Below are 14,993 nucleotides of genomic sequence, written 5' to 3' on the forward strand. Positions count from 1 at the left end.
GAAATGATTGAGAAGTACACAATATTATTGCTTACTGGGGCACAGGACAGTTCAGAATGAGACACAGTGTCATTGTGTGCACTGATGTCACTGATGTCATTTTAGTGTAATAACAACAACAACAGTTCCAATGAAAATATTATCAGGTCTCGTATCAATCCTCACAATTTCTAACATCAGGTAAATTTGTCGTAATCAAATAGATCGTCTGAACGTCTGGTGTCCACAATGTGTAACAACGACTGACCTTCTGACTTAAATTACACCAATTAGATTGACTGTTGCTAAAGAAATGTCAACAACAGCGGCACTAACAGATAATGGTATAATGGAACAAGTAAGGGAAATCGTACCAAAACTATCTAATGATAGACACAAGGGGCAAGCTGGACGAATAGGAATTGTAGGTGGTTCAAAGGAATATACAGGTACACTATTGACTGTCTACATCATTTGAATGCTCATTATGATGCGTATCCAGGGGCCACATATTTCTCTGCAATATCTGCACTGAAAGTCGGTGCAGATTTGGTCCATGTATTTTGCACAAAAGCTGCAGCTCCGGTCATTAAAAGCTACAGTCCAGAACCGATTGTTCATCCGCTATTAGATTCAGAGAATGCTGTCAAAGAAATTGAACCGTGGCTAGACCGGCTACATGTCATATTAATTGGTCCTGGCTTGGGACGGGAACCTGAAACTTTGGCAACGGTTGCTGAGTTGGTCAAACTCTGTAGGCGATTGAACAAACCTTTAGTGTTCGATGCCGACGGACTGTGGTTGATTAGTCAAGATAAAAGTTTAATTCGCGATTATCCCAGAGCAATACTGACACCGAATGTTGCCGAATTCACGAGACTATTCGGTGATGAAGTTGATGCAAAGATGAAGGACCTGGGTAGAGATATCACGATCGTTGAGAAAGGTTTCAAAGATCGCATTTACAATTCGACAAATGGTGCCGTTCCATATGAATGTCCGTCAGGTGGATCGGGTAGACGTTGTGGAGGCCAAGGTGATTTGATGTCTGGTGCTGTTGCAACCTTTTACCATTGGTCACTGGACGCGAAACATTCGAACGCAGCATTCCTGGCCAGTTATGGTGGAGGTTTTCTAACCAAAAAGTGTAACGAGTATGCGTTCGCCTTAAAAGGTCGCAGTATGACAACGTCTGATATGATTGAACAAATACACAGAGTTTTTGATGAGTTTTTTGAGAATAAAGACTGATAACGAGAATAGTTAGTGTCTTGTAAGTGGAAGCTTTCTTCTAAAAAGATTTATTTTTAGTTATCTGCGAAGAAAATTAGAATTCGGGAATTGAAGAAAACGTTTTTCCGGTTGTGTGCCGTCTATAGTCTCGATTTTAATCATCAATTAATTACAACTTTTCAAATTGATAAAAATGTAATTAAGTAATTGTATCAGCGAATAAAAGCATTTGGTGAGGTGTCCATTATATAAACGACTCGTACGACGTTAACAACAAATTCCCCAAAACAAACATGTTTGCAGCAACGCACTTCAAGCATGAGTGGTACCCTAAATAGAGTACCGAAACAGGACAGTGTATCCAACAAATATTCACATTGTAAAAAATGCTCATGCAGCAAAGTACTCTGATTGACAGCTGTCTTTAGAAGCACTTTTGCTTCAAGTGCGTTGCTTGTAGATTTTACGTTTTGTGGAAATTTCAGTGATCGATCAGAGCTATGATCTAAATAAGATGATTCTGTCATGTCGGTGTAAGCAGCACATACACAAATCAAAAACAAATTTTACCCAAAAGCACTATTTTGCTCACAAAGTGAAAAATGAAGGTCTCGAAACAACATAACGTTGCTTGATGGAACAGAAGTTACTCATACTGTGGTGAGCCAACAGTTCCATTTTCGAATAGTCAGCATACAAAGTCGCAAGTATGTCGTCCGACAGTGTTGCCAAGCACAAGGTAAATATTTGTGCGTTACATTCCTATGAATATTCTGATGTTGCAAATAAACGCTTTGACTTTCGTGGACATAGTTACACTCGAAAGATCAAGGAAAGTATACTCTATAGATATGGTCTAATGTCAAAATTTGTATGCAGCGGAGGAAATAGCGAGTTCATATAAACCAAAGAAACTCACCTTTCAATGATTTTCATTGAAAGATGAGTTTTTTTTAACATGAAATCGCTATTTCCTCCGGTTTGTATGGAAAGACCATGCCTGGTTTGTACCTTCATTGCAAAAGATGGCATATTGTAGAATACACAGCAATTATTCGTCACTAGCAAATTTTTGGCAGTTTTAAGGGCTGCTAGGAATTTCGCGCCGCGGTATTTACAATAATTGACAAAATGACACATTTTGTATAAGGAAAATGTCACTTTGTGGGTTATTGTGAATGACACAGCGCGAAATTCCTCAACACCGAAGAAGGCTAACCATATCGCAAACATGGGTAGATGTATCATAGGGATAGATGGTGAACTTTGACAGTTGTTACTTAACGAAAAACAATTGCCTTACGCACCCTTGGTAATTGTTCGGTGACGATTAGTATCAGTGCTACAATGTCATCTCTCGAGTATAACTATGTTCGTCGACTACAACCTTGCTCTTTCAGTGATATGAATTACGGAGTCTATTATGTAGGACCACGTTAGCAATACCGGTTTTTCGTAATTGTTGAAAGTAAAGTGTTGCAAATTCTAAATTGAATAAACCGTGTGACGGGCTTGAAAAATAGTAATTTATGCAACAAGTTGCGAAAAGTGGTTGTTTTTGTCACTAAATGCGAAAATATACACTTCGTGTGACAAAAACAACGACTTTCGCAACTTGTTGCATATACGTGACGTTTTTCAGCAATTTCGTCGCAAGATAACTTTTTTATGAATAACTTCATTGGTACGTCAATGTACTTTTCATCACTATTGACAAAATGTTATAAGGGAATCGTTTTTGTCACTAGTGACACAAAGTACATGACTAATTGAAATAATGCAAAGTGATAATTTTGAGACGAAATTGCACAAATTCAAATTATGTGACACAATCAGAACACCATCTAGTTTTCAATTCGGACCTGAGCATACGGTAGCTACGGTGACTACCGCTACCAATACAGTAGTATGGGGGACGTTTTATTGTGACATTTCAAATCAAAACATATCGCTCGTCGTATCGTACATTAGGCAATGGATTTTAAAATTGTATTAAAATTAGGTTGAGCCAGTGTGCAATATAATCGGTTAATCGGCTGAGTCGACAAAACTTTTAGTGATGATACAGAAACTCATTCGGTAAGGAAATAGCACTTCGCTACCTGTAATTATAAAAGTGCGTGAGGCGGTTTGTTTGACAACAAAATAACACGTAGACGAGAAAATGAAGTATCGTTGTCATTGTGAGTGATATTATAGTAAGAAATCGAATGTATCTGTGCTCTGAGCAAGTTTTTTTTTAATCTAGTTAATTCAACTAATTAAAAGTAGAAAAGAAACTGGTTCGCGGTCGTATACCTTATGATCAAATATTCATTCACCAGTACCTATATGTTGTACTTACATACAAACTCCATGACAACAACTGATAAGCGGAATAAATGAATATTTTATCAATAAGTTTTTCTAAAAGTAACACTTGACTAAAATTGCCACACCAAAAAAATGTTTGCCACAAGTAAATTTTCGGAAACGAGTGCACATTTTGTAGGTATACCCTAAGATTCCGGCGTGAATACGTATAAGATGTTCACTAAGTTTAAGATAAATGAATGAATTGGGTTAACGGTAATTGGTTTTCTTCAATGAATTCCCATTGTTTACTATTCCGACATCTCGTAAATTTGATCCGTAGATACTAATCCTAATGTTGATTTCAAATAATTTTTGTTTGCGCAAATGGTTCTGAAAAAACATCAAATTACAAGAGAGTGTCGGAGGAGTATCGACATTGCTGTTTTCTCGCAAATATCGAACAATATCGACGTAGGTCAGGGTAGACGAACTGTCGGTAAATATAACCATCCGCAACACCTTCACATTATTATTTTTTTGGGTTTTCTTTCATTTTATTACTCGTAAAATACGTCTGCGATATGATTACGTCGTTATCAGCACTGGTGACATTTGATCGTTTTGTGTGTTTTCCAAATATTTATTCGATTCATATCCACGTCAGTTCGATTTTTAAAAAAAATTATTCAATTTTCTTGCCAACCAGAGATTCACGATGAAACGCAACCTGGTGAAATTCCTCAAACTTCTGATTTTAACATCAGTGACCGTCCTACTCACCGTATTCCTGTACAAAACGTTCCACAATGTATTCAAAATATCCGATGAGTACGATGATATTCCGCGGCCACCGACAGCTATGTACAGAGAGAATACACATCCGAGGCATGGGGCATTCTTCAGTGGGGCGCCGAAAAATGAAAAAATGATCAAGACCGATTGGCACGACCGCACGTATATTAACTATGAACAGCATCGTACTGGCATTGGTGAACATGGCGAGGCGGCACATTTGGGTCCAGAGGACGAGAAGGAAAGAAAACGTCTGTTCAGTCAGAATGGATTCAATGGACTTTTAAGCGATAGAATTGCGTTGAATCGTTCCGTTAAAGACATTCGTCACCATGGGTAAGTCGCTTTCATTAGCCACCCAATGTATTTTCAATCCATCGTGTCATGTGAATATGTTTCATCAACAGCTGTAAAAACATTCACTACCTAATCGATCTGCCAACTGTAAGCGTGGTAGTTCCATTTTTCGATGAGCATTGGAGCACACTACTTCGTACGTGCTACAGCGTTTTAAATCGATCACCAGCTGAATTGATAGTCGAAATTATTTTGGTTGATGATCACAGCACAAAAGAGTTTTTGAAACAGAAACTCGATGATTACATTGCCCTCCATTTGCCAAAAGTAAAAGTTGTTCGTCTTCCGGAACGATCTGGACTAATTACAGCTCGACTAGAAGGTGCTAAAGTTGCAACAGGAGATGTTCTCATATTTTTAGATTCGCACACCGAAGCGAATACGAACTGGCTGCCTCCGTTATTAGGTAAGATGACATAGAAGTTAATGGTGAAACTAAACAAAAATTGAAAAAACAAAAAAATCACAGAGCCAATTGCACTCAACTACAAAGTCTGTGTGTGTCCGTTCATCGATGTTATTGCATACGACACATTCGAATATAGAGCACAAGACGAAGGAGCTCGTGGCGCTTTCGATTGGCAATTTTACTACAAACGCTTGCCGCTGCTGCCTGATGATTTAGCCCATCCAACCCGTCCATTCAAAAGTCCAGTAATGGCCGGTGGATTATTCGCTATTGCAGCGAAATTTTTCTGGGAATTGGGAGGCTACGACAGCGGCTTAGACATCTGGGGAGGAGAGCAATACGAATTAAGTTTTAAGATATGGCAATGTGGCGGTGAAATGTACGATGCACCGTGTTCGCGGGTCGGTCATATCTACCGAGGTTCAGTACCGTTTTCGAATCCAAGGAAAACCGATTACTTACACAGAGTGAGTGTCTTGTTCAGCGTCATTCGTTTCTCTTTACAATCTCGAATTTTTCTTCATTTTTAAGAACTACAAAAGAGTGGCTGAAGTCTGGATGGACGAGTACGCTGAGTACTTGTACAAACGTTCACCTGAAGTGTACAAACATATCGATGTTGGTGACATATCTCAACAACTAGCCATTCGCGAAAAATTGCAGTGCAAACCGTTCAAATGGTTCATGGAAGAGATTGCTTTCGATTTGCCGAAGAAGTATCCACCCATCGAACCACCAGATTTTGCTTCCGGATTCATTCGAAGTGTTGCTCATCCGAAATTATGTGCAGACACATTGAATCACGGCGCTCAAGGAAGAGTTGGCTTATTTTCGTGCGGAACGAGTCCCGAATCACATCTCAATCAACGGTTTAAGTTGTCGTGGCACAAAGACATCAGATCGCACAAGTGAGTTGTTTGTAGGAGAAATTCCGTTTCGTAGTCGATTTTAATTTCGGTTTTATTAGATCACACTGTTGGGATGTACCTACCTCACAGAAAAATGCTGAGATTGTCTTTTACGATTGTCATGGTGGAGGCGGTAATCAGGAGTGGAGATATGATATAGTAAGTCGAATTTATAAAAAATTGTATAAAGGGCAGACGTATCACTTAATCTGCTACTTCTTATGTTGAAATTATCGCAGAAAATCTTCCACTGTTTGATGCAGTGTCTGCAATTTCATTAGTTTTAACATGATAGTGAACAGTCAATATCAGAGATAAAAGCTTCCGTGTGTGTTAACTATAAAAGTCGTCTTTCGTCATCGATCGTGTTTTGGGTTGACCTGTTTCAATTCAGGTTGACCCGAACCGGATTTCGGGCTAGACCCGAACTTTTTAATTTCGGGTTCAACCCGAACCGGACCGGAACGTTTACTCTCGGGTTTCACCTAAACCTGAAATTTTCGGCATGTATCGGGCCCGAAATCTTTGCACCACAAATCACAAAATTTTACGAACCAAAATTTTACCGGTTTCATCCCAAAAACTTCAGGTTCAGCTCAAACCAGAAAGTTCAGTTTTGTGTCAGATTTGGGTCAAACCAATTCAGGTTGAATTTCTGGCTCAGATCAAGTTCGACCCGTTCAGAGAATTAATCGGCAACTAGTCCAACGTTCGTTTAACCCTTGGATCTTACTTTGAATCAAATCCGATCCGAATAAGAAATGACAAACTATTTATGATTAGGCTTCTGCAAACCACAAGCGTATACGGAGTAATCGCTGCTTCTGTTGCTTAAACCATTTTTGTTGCAACACTTTCCCATTGATTTTTTCACTCTCGTTGTTATCGCTAACTGATGGTCTACATGAATAAGACAGCGAGAATATTTAAATATCTCTAATTTGGTGCTCTCTTTCAATTTTAGAACAAAAAATGGATAATGCAAGGCAGAAATAAACGGTGCCTGGACTGTGATCCTGTGGAAATGACTCTGTTCGTGAATGTATGCGACGAAAACAACGAAAATATGAAATGGGAATTTAGTGTTGTGAATGAGGAAGCACTGAAAAACTTCGACAATATCGGACCGAGGTAGTATTAACGATATGCCATTCGTTTGCCATAAAATAGTTTCGTTTAATGTGTGCTTTTAAATGGAACTCTGATTTTGTAATGGATAGAATTGTGAGTATAATTGTATAGATATCGATATTTCGTAAGTGATAATGCGATGAGTGATGATAATGTTCTACATATCGTTTTGTGTAATAAAGAGAAGTAATTTCATTGTTAAAAAGGTTGAGGTTTTATTGCGTCATGTGTCCAACAGGAGTCATAAGTACGAAAATTGAAGTATCCAGAGCTGAACCTTTTAGAAACATTAGGAGTATCACAACCAAATTATCAAATCTGTTACTTCATTCTGGTAAACTGCTCGAAAAACGATTTCCAAGGAAATAACAAAAGAATTACTTGATAAGAATTGTTAGTTCCACTTTAAATTGTTTTTTTATCAAAATACCGGCAGTGCTCGTCACAAATCTAGCACTTCAATATTTTTATCAGACACTTCGCTATACTTATAAGAGAACAATAGCTAGAGCTCATCACTTTTACTTACCGCCGATGTCCATAGCAACTCTTTCTATAAGGTTAGAGCTGATTGTTGTGTAACAGAGTTGGTCATATGGCAACCATATCACCAATATAATCGCAGAACCTTTTACTTCTTTTGTTAAAAGTATTTTCAACCACAGATCGATTCAAGATCTTTACTCGTAATCAGTGGATGGCGTTGCCAATGAAAACTGTCTTCGAGATCTTAAAATGCAAATTTTTCATATTATGTCGAATGCATTGCCATGTCATTATGTTCACTTATCGATTAAATAGTTTTTTTTTCATTTTATGCACTTGTGCAGATTATGTATGCTGGCTAACCTGAATTATCGATCAAACAAACTGAGAACAGTCCACTAGTCATTTTGTAAGCAAGAAGTAATGAGTTCTGTGAGTAAAACCGGCTTAATAGCAAGCCCCAAAAAGAAAATTCATCGTCACAAGCAGGTCCACAACCCTTTCTTTATATTCGCCTTACATTCCATTTAACATAAACTGTCGTTACCACAGCAGACTACCGATGTACTAAATTTATCGAAATGTGCGATTGCCAAGCCAGTTCAATTTTCTTTGCGTCCGTTCGGCGGTCTATTCAATCCCTATTCGAAAGGATGTTCCATTCTTTGCAATCATCCTGGCCCGAATGAAGTGAAAGATGTTGTTAAACAAGTTAAAGAGACCTGGATCAGTGAAGGCAAAGGTCATTTCTATCGGGAGGAGAATCATGGTAGAAACGACATTGATGTGTTTGACAGTGACATTCAGGAACATATTCCGGAGGAGTTCTTTCGCCGGTACACCGGCTCGGATTCGCGTCCATTAACGCCAACGCCGACGGTAGCTAGTGGACGGACACGAACTAGTGCCGGTTCGCATATAAATGCGAGACGTTGTTTTACGCCAGATCCGGTTAATAGCATGGCGAAGGAGAGAAAGCAGCTGATTTTGGACTTGAGGCATTGAGAAATTTGGTTGTAGATTTGATATGGAAACTAAATTTTAATATTTTAGGAGGAGTCATAGTCAAGAAACATTATTCTGGAATGCTTCGTCTGAACTTACACCCAGCGTACAGAATCAAGAAAAGACCCAGCAAACAGACTCTCCACCAAAAAATCAAAGACTGTGCGAAATCGAGGCGAGAAAAAAGTCTGCAGAAAAGGTTTGGTTTGGCTAACGACGTAACGATGTTCATTTTCATTTGGAACTAAAATTGATCTTCCACAGAAAGCACAACAGGCAAAATTAGAAGCAGAAGCCAAAGCTAATCAAATTGAGTGCATAAATGATCAGGATGAAGTTGAAGACGAAGGGGATGAGCCGCGTAGACGCGGAAAGCGTAAATCGAAGAAGTCAAAGGTACCAGCAACTACTACATTTCAAGTTAGCCAAGAACCAGAAACGCAAATAGCAACATTGGGTCCTGACGATTCACCGAATCCGAGTGGCAGACCATCACTGATACCGAATGAACAGAGAATACCCCGATTATCGTTGTTGATGAAAGGTCAATCGAATGACTCGCGCGAAGAATATTTAAAATCGAGTTTTATCAGCGAAGAAGCTTTGAAATTCTTGCGATGTGGACTGAATATAGATGTGGTGGAGAGTAATTTTGAGCGATATGTACGATCAATGGCGTTTCGTCTGGATAGATATTTGACTACTAATCCTATTTGTAGATGAGTAAAGCTTTGCAGGAAGCCTTTCGTACGATTCCTCCGGAAAAACTTGAATATGAAAGCGAGGCGCTTAGAAAATTCAAGGAAACTATCGACATAACTGAGGTGGATAACGAAAAATGGTTGAAAATGCCACGAAAATATACGAGACGATCAGCTCGATTTGGCTTGACTGTAAGGATTACTTAACTTCTTTAACGAGTTTGCCGTCACGAAATTAATTGTTTTTGATTAGGTGAATACTTACGAGCTCGCAACTATGACACCATTCCAATACATCAGCAAGCACGTTTGGATATCAGAGCATCGGAAGCAACATTATCGTTTCGTTTTCAAGAAATTCTTACCAGACCCGACCGAAGAAACTCAAGGTAAAACGAGTCAACCGAATCCCGAACACATTACCGATTTTCCCCATCCAAAACCAAAGTACGAAGAGCGAACTATTTCATTTATCGACGTTCGGAACGCTTTGTCCGATGCTCTAGGATTTTACGGAACAGCCGAGAAAATCACTGAAATTTTGGATATTCTCTGCATGAACGAAAATGATCACAAAGTTTTGAATTTTCGGTCGTGGTGTGGTCTTATCGCGTTCAGCGAACGGTATTTGAATAAATTGTCGCATGAAGAGGATCCGAGAGATGAGGTCAGTAATGCCCTTATTTCGTACGGTTGTGGTATACAAGTTATGAAACGTTCTTTTTAGGTGGAAATCATAGATTTCGAATCATTGGAACGAAAATTTTCGTACGTGAATGTTTCGGAAGAGCTGAAACATGTTTTGAATTTGATAAAAAGCGACCGTGCAAGTAAATCGGTGGAAAATTGAAAAATTATTTCGTCGAAACGTACAGTCAGAGGCAGTGAAATTTAAGCATGAATTTGCTTCAGCTGTTTTTCAGCTGATCCAAACAAACCATCAAAACTGTTTTGATCAGGTGAAAAACAGCTGAAGTAAATTAAATTTTGGTTTGACGTTTAAAATGTCATTTTGACAGATGGAATAGACCGACTTTTGATCCCAACTGTCACAATTCATGCTGAAATTTCACTGCCTCTGACTGTAAGTTCCAAATTCAAAAAATACATTTCTTTCCACCGTTAATAAATATAGTTTGAATTTACGAAAATATTGTCATGGAATATCATCCAGCATCCGTACTAACCTACGAACCAAAATTTGTTTTGTTGCGATTCTATTTACAAACAAATTTTCGCAGGCTTTACGATACTAAAGATCATAAAAAGGAAAAATTTCCTCGAATATTATACAGACAGCACATGAAATCAATCAATTGAAGCATAACATTGCGTAAATGTAAGAGAATAAACAAAAACGTAGTAACGACAAAAAAAAAATGCCAGCGAACAAAAAACCACCTGTTCACGACCTATGCTTTTGTTCTTTTTCAATGTTAACACGTGAGAATTCGGGGAGCAAAAATTTTTTTTGCTCACAATTGTCGTCCTTTTCCTGCTCACATACGAATCAGATTTTGCGCAAAGGTGTACTGAGCGGTGTACGGCCAAGTTCTCCTCAGTTGAAACCCAAAATTCAATTTAAACTTTCAATTCAGTTGTTGTTTATGAACTCGCTGGTAAGGTCGACTTGAACGGCACCGAATTTACGATTTGTATGATATTGAAAAGATTGCGACTTTGCACTTAAGAAATATTAGGCTCTAAAAGTTGATTACAAATTTTCGTATTAAACACGCAGATTTATTTTGCAGAACGTATATTATGTATGTTCTATATACTCATGCTATAGAATAAATTCATAAAAAAATCGTATATCATACATTCGTCAGAATATATATATGTACATTGAGTGGATCCTCCCGTGAAAGTGAAAGTTCATTTCTATCACAAAGTGTTTATTTCGTGCGTGTTATTTTCAATATTTTTCCTTCCATTTTACGGTAAAGGTTTCTTTTGTTTTTCCTAAAAAGAGATTTTTTTTATTCCGTCGTGCGAGTGTGTGTGGTATATAGAGAAAGAAAACGCGATTATTCTTAAATATTTAAAAATTGAGTTTATTGTGACACACTGGCAATAGGCGTATAAATCCATGGCACAAGATTGAATATAATATAGACTTTGGCTTGATGTTGTTAATAGGGTGAGAAATTTTTTTATTTATGCTGAAGTTGAGTGAATATATTTTCCCGTACCGTTATTGTTATTGGGAAATTATTCACATGTACACGTCGTGCACGATTCATCAAAAAATTATAAAGGAAAATTTTTGATGGTTTTTTTTCGGTCGTTTCCGAAAGTTTTATTATTGTTTTGAATTTATTTTATTTTAATCAAAAAAAAATTTTTTTTTACGTTTTTCGACTTTGTTACATTTATTTATAGAACCGAATTCGACATTCATTCAACAACCCAGTCATTGATTGAGTTGTGGAACTTGTAAAAAAAAATTCATTCAGTTTATTCACTTGAATCAACCGATTGAATAAATTGCTTTACAAAGGAAAGAAAATATATTCAAACTTTTTGTATTCCGCTTCAGGCTGTATCGACCCCTGTGTCACCAATGTAAGCACCAGAAAATAAATGTAAAGAACAGTCAAATTTTGAAGTGAAATTGTTTGAATACGTACCACATATTGGATAGTATTTGTCTAGAATCAATAAATAACGGTACTGTAACAGAATGTTCAAAAACGGTCGTAGAAATGTGAAATCACAGTTGGAGCTTGGAAAAAAGGTTTGTTGTGCAAAGTACCATCAGTAAAATGATCCACTTTGCACAAGTCCCATTTACTACGTTTGCGTCATCATATGCATAAAATTGTGGAGAAAATACAGACAACTCTGCAGTGCAATCACTTTTTCCCGTATCCATCTGTGCTGCAATTTGCATATTTACTGCATACTCCACATTAATTCAATCATTCAATTCATAATTCCTAAATTTCATTTCAAACTTTTTCACATTTAAAAATCTTTTCGTTGCATCAAAGTAAATTCTTGTTTTCATTGTGATTACCATTCCAGCCATGTTTTTGTTTTAAAAAAAACGGCTGTTGCTATTTGCACACTGGTGCTAATAGTCAGTTGATAGATTATTCGCACACTTGTGGCATAGGCTCCTTGTGTTCCATGTTGTAAAAGGGAGCATTAGTTCCTTATTCTTTTCCTTATTGTTTTGAAACTGAAAGCATGAGCTCCTTAAGTTCTGTGTTACAAAATGAAGCATAAGTTCCTTATGTTCCATGTTGTAAAAGGAAGATAAGCTTCTTCTGTTTCATGTTTGTAAAAGAAAGCATAATCCTTTCATGTTCAATATTGTAAAAGTAAACACAAGTTTTTTATGTTTCATGTGGTAAAAGGAAGCATAAGCTACTTATGTTCCATGTTGCAACAGAAAACATAAGATTCTTATGTTCCATGTTTGTGAAAAGAAGCATAAGCTTCTCATGTTCCTGGTTGTAAAAGGAAGCAGAAGCTCTTTATGTTCCATTTCGTAAAAGGGAACATATGTTCTATGTTATATGTTGTAAACCGATATACATAAAACCTTCTTCTTTAAATAATGATATTTCCGACACTTCTGAATATTTAAAGTGTGAGGTAAATAGATTTTGTATTCAATTGGTCATCATGTGCTAGTAGTCTCATAATTGACTTTTCGCACTCGTGTGCGAATAGTTACTTCGAAGAAAACCTTTGACTTGAGCAAATGGTTTTGAATTACAATTTTAACGGAACACTCGAAATAGCTGAAGTTGCTCATTGCTCACTGTAAAGTTACCATTTTCTTTGTCTTTACAAATCTTTTTTTTGTAAGACAAAGCAAGTAATTTCTATTCCGAAAGAAAAATGCTACATCACCGTTTGAAAGTCTCTATTTCTATTTTTTATTGTTAATCTCTTATGCATTCAACAATGCAGATGCTTACAGTCTCTAATTTCAGGTACTGCAGGTACTACAGCTACAATCTGTAATTGAAGTCATTCGACGAACTGGGTTAAGAAATGTTCTATTAGAAAATTAAGAAACTTTTCTTTTTTAAGTACAGTTCCTAGCATTGCAATTCGTATTTCATTTAAATTCGTCATAATTATGATTTACTGAAATGAATAAAAAAATGTCTTGGAACTTAATACAAAAGCATTAAGCCTCCTTTTGTGTGTGTGGAATAAAAATATTGTCAGCTCTAGTGTATACAGAGCTCATATCTGGAAAGTCTATTCAAATGTTCCAAAAGGAAACAAACATAATAGAAAATGATTCCCTTCCTTTCAAAAGTTGCACTTACGGCGACTAAGACATCATTCATTTCGTACGTCATCACGTTTTATTATATTGTTATTTGCCGAATGAAAATATAAAAAAAAATAAAAACTTGCTGGAGGCATTACAATAAAACAACACCACTTTATTTTGATATGAATGACTGACGTGACTATACTACCAGTGCCTTCTTTTCCGTTGGGGAATCGGCTGTGGCGCCAGACATAAGCGACGCATGAAGTTTTTTTTATTGTCATAATCAACGTTTTTAATCTTTCCTCAATTGATTAATTCTATCAAGTCAATCCTAAAGTAGACAAAACCTAACAGGGTAACAGGTGATAGTAAAGGAAGGTTAAACAGAAGCTCCTATTCGATTATTTTGACTTCATTGCTAGTTTCGCATATGAATGAGTTTTATAGTGATTTTAGGAAAAAAAGTAGAAGGGAAGAAATACTCAAATGTTAGTTAAGTTTGGGACGTTACTACTCAAACTTCGGACACTCTTCCTTGCCTAGGTTTTTGGAAGTCTGTAGGGATGTTGAGTATTGGTATCATAAAAAAATTCCTATTACAATCGCTAAACCGAACTGGTGGGCATACGTTATTTCGGTTTAGTTCGGTTTAGCGATTGTAATATTCACAATATTCACTGCAAGCATTTCACCATAATTATTGAGCCTATGTCACTAGCAAAGAAATTTCCAACAGATTTAATCAAAATCTATTACTTCATAAGTTTCATCATTCGTTTATGCTATAAAGTCTCGATAGACCAGAGCACTTAGCTACTTTTGTCGTCGTTTCCGACCACAGATGACATTAAAGTCTTCCTACCAACAAAGTATGTTTTTTTCATCAAAATTTCTTCGTGTTAGAACTGGGTGCTGACCGTGCTTGCGATAAGTGTTTTTACAACCTCAATACCAAAAGTACTCTTTCCCTATCTTCTGAGTACTATGAAGAAAATAATTTACGCTCTCAATGTGCCAGGAAAGCCGTCCGATATTTAGTTAAATATATAAAATCCCAGGCATCGTAATCCTTACAATTGATTTTTTTAACTTCTCGTTCATCATAATTTAAGACGGCACTGCTAACTCACTTTAGGATGATTTTCCTCCACTATATGTGTGAAACTTATAGACATAATAACACTTAATGCTATATGTTGTACAACGCAATAAAACAGATACGAATGGTGTGTAGTGTATAGTCAGCCTTGTTACACTTTTTTTTTTGCTAAAGGGCCCATAAAACAAACGAATTTGTCTTATGTTACATTTTTTTGTGCAAAGGGAGTACATCATTCTGGACGTCTACTTCTTTTCACTTAGCTCTATTTTACACTTTTTCATCATACAACGTTTTTGCGTTGTTGACGCTTCATAAAATTCAAACAGATACACTCGTAAAATTGATAAAA

General features: G+C 36.9%; 4 protein-coding genes across 5 annotated transcripts in view; all 4 read left to right on the forward strand.

The window, feature by feature from the left end:
• Nucleotides 1-54: 54 nt before the first annotated feature.
• On the forward strand, nucleotides 55-1,239 carry LOC119066427 (ATP-dependent (S)-NAD(P)H-hydrate dehydratase). Its single transcript, XM_037168908.1, has 3 exons — nucleotides 55-180; nucleotides 274-428; nucleotides 482-1,239. Exons 1-3 carry the CDS (start codon nucleotides 131-133, stop codon nucleotides 1,228-1,230), a joined length of 954 nt encoding a protein of 317 aa, XP_037024803.1. The 5' UTR covers nucleotides 55-130; the 3' UTR covers nucleotides 1,231-1,239.
• Nucleotides 1,240-3,142: 1,903 nt separating this feature from the next.
• On the forward strand, nucleotides 3,143-7,309 carry LOC119066429 (N-acetylgalactosaminyltransferase 6-like). Of its 2 annotated transcripts, none has more exons than XM_037168910.1 (7): nucleotides 3,143-3,291; nucleotides 4,214-4,635; nucleotides 4,707-5,062; nucleotides 5,126-5,532; nucleotides 5,597-5,973; nucleotides 6,033-6,132; nucleotides 6,938-7,309. In XM_037168910.1, the coding sequence occupies exons 2-7, from the start codon at nucleotides 4,223-4,225 to the stop codon at nucleotides 7,106-7,108; spliced, it is 1,824 nt and encodes a 607-aa protein (XP_037024805.1). In that variant the 5' UTR covers nucleotides 3,143-3,291; nucleotides 4,214-4,222; the 3' UTR covers nucleotides 7,109-7,309. The 2 variants fall into 2 exon arrangements, with proteins under 2 accessions (XP_037024805.1, XP_037024804.1); XM_037168909.1 differs by lacking the exon at nucleotides 3,143-3,291 and adding an exon at nucleotides 3,505-3,699.
• A 704-nt stretch (nucleotides 7,310-8,013) lies between these two features.
• Nucleotides 8,014-10,023, forward strand: LOC119066013. Its single transcript, XM_037168230.1, has 6 exons — nucleotides 8,014-8,022; nucleotides 8,143-8,588; nucleotides 8,644-8,794; nucleotides 8,860-9,258; nucleotides 9,315-9,488; nucleotides 9,550-10,023. Exons 1-6 carry the CDS (start codon nucleotides 8,014-8,016, stop codon nucleotides 10,021-10,023), a joined length of 1,653 nt encoding a protein of 550 aa, XP_037024125.1.
• An 865-nt stretch (nucleotides 10,024-10,888) lies between these two features.
• The window catches only part of LOC119086020, a 100,909-nt gene continuing 96,804 nt past the window's right edge, over nucleotides 10,889-14,993 (forward strand). Inside the window, exon 1 of the mRNA XM_037196594.1 lies at nucleotides 10,889-11,439. The gene's annotated coding sequence lies outside the window, so the exon portion shown is untranslated. The remainder of the gene's footprint in view (nucleotides 11,440-14,993) is intronic.

Source organism: Bradysia coprophila, chromosome IV (genome assembly GCF_014529535.1).
Source record: "Bradysia coprophila strain Holo2 chromosome IV, BU_Bcop_v1, whole genome shotgun sequence".
Taxonomy (NCBI): domain Eukaryota; kingdom Metazoa; phylum Arthropoda; class Insecta; order Diptera; family Sciaridae; genus Bradysia; species Bradysia coprophila.

Coding starts and splice junctions, on each gene's coding strand:
- LOC119066427 (XM_037168908.1), top strand. CDS start 131: ATGAAAATATTATCAGGTCTCGTATCAATCCTCACAATTTCTAACATC. Junction 181..273: donor CTCACAATTTCTAACATCAG/GTAAATTTGTCG, acceptor TACACCAATTAG/ATTGACTGTTGCTAAAGAAA. Junction 429..481: donor TGGTTCAAAGGAATATACAG/GTACACTATTGA, acceptor ATGCGTATCCAG/GGGCCACATATTTCTCTGCA.
- LOC119066429 (XM_037168909.1), top strand. CDS start 3,658: ATGTTTGCCACAAGTAAATTTTCGGAAACGAGTGCACATTTT. Junction 5,063..5,125: donor CTGGCTGCCTCCGTTATTAG/GTAAGATGACAT, acceptor AAAAAATCACAG/AGCCAATTGCACTCAACTAC. Junction 6,133..6,937: donor AGGAGTGGAGATATGATATA/GTAAGTCGAATT, acceptor TTTCAATTTTAG/AACAAAAAATGGATAATGCA.
- LOC119066013 (XM_037168230.1), top strand. Junction 8,795..8,859: donor GAAAAAAGTCTGCAGAAAAG/GTTTGGTTTGGC, acceptor GATCTTCCACAG/AAAGCACAACAGGCAAAATT. Junction 9,259..9,314: donor AGAGTAATTTTGAGCGATAT/GTACGATCAATG, acceptor TCCTATTTGTAG/ATGAGTAAAGCTTTGCAGGA.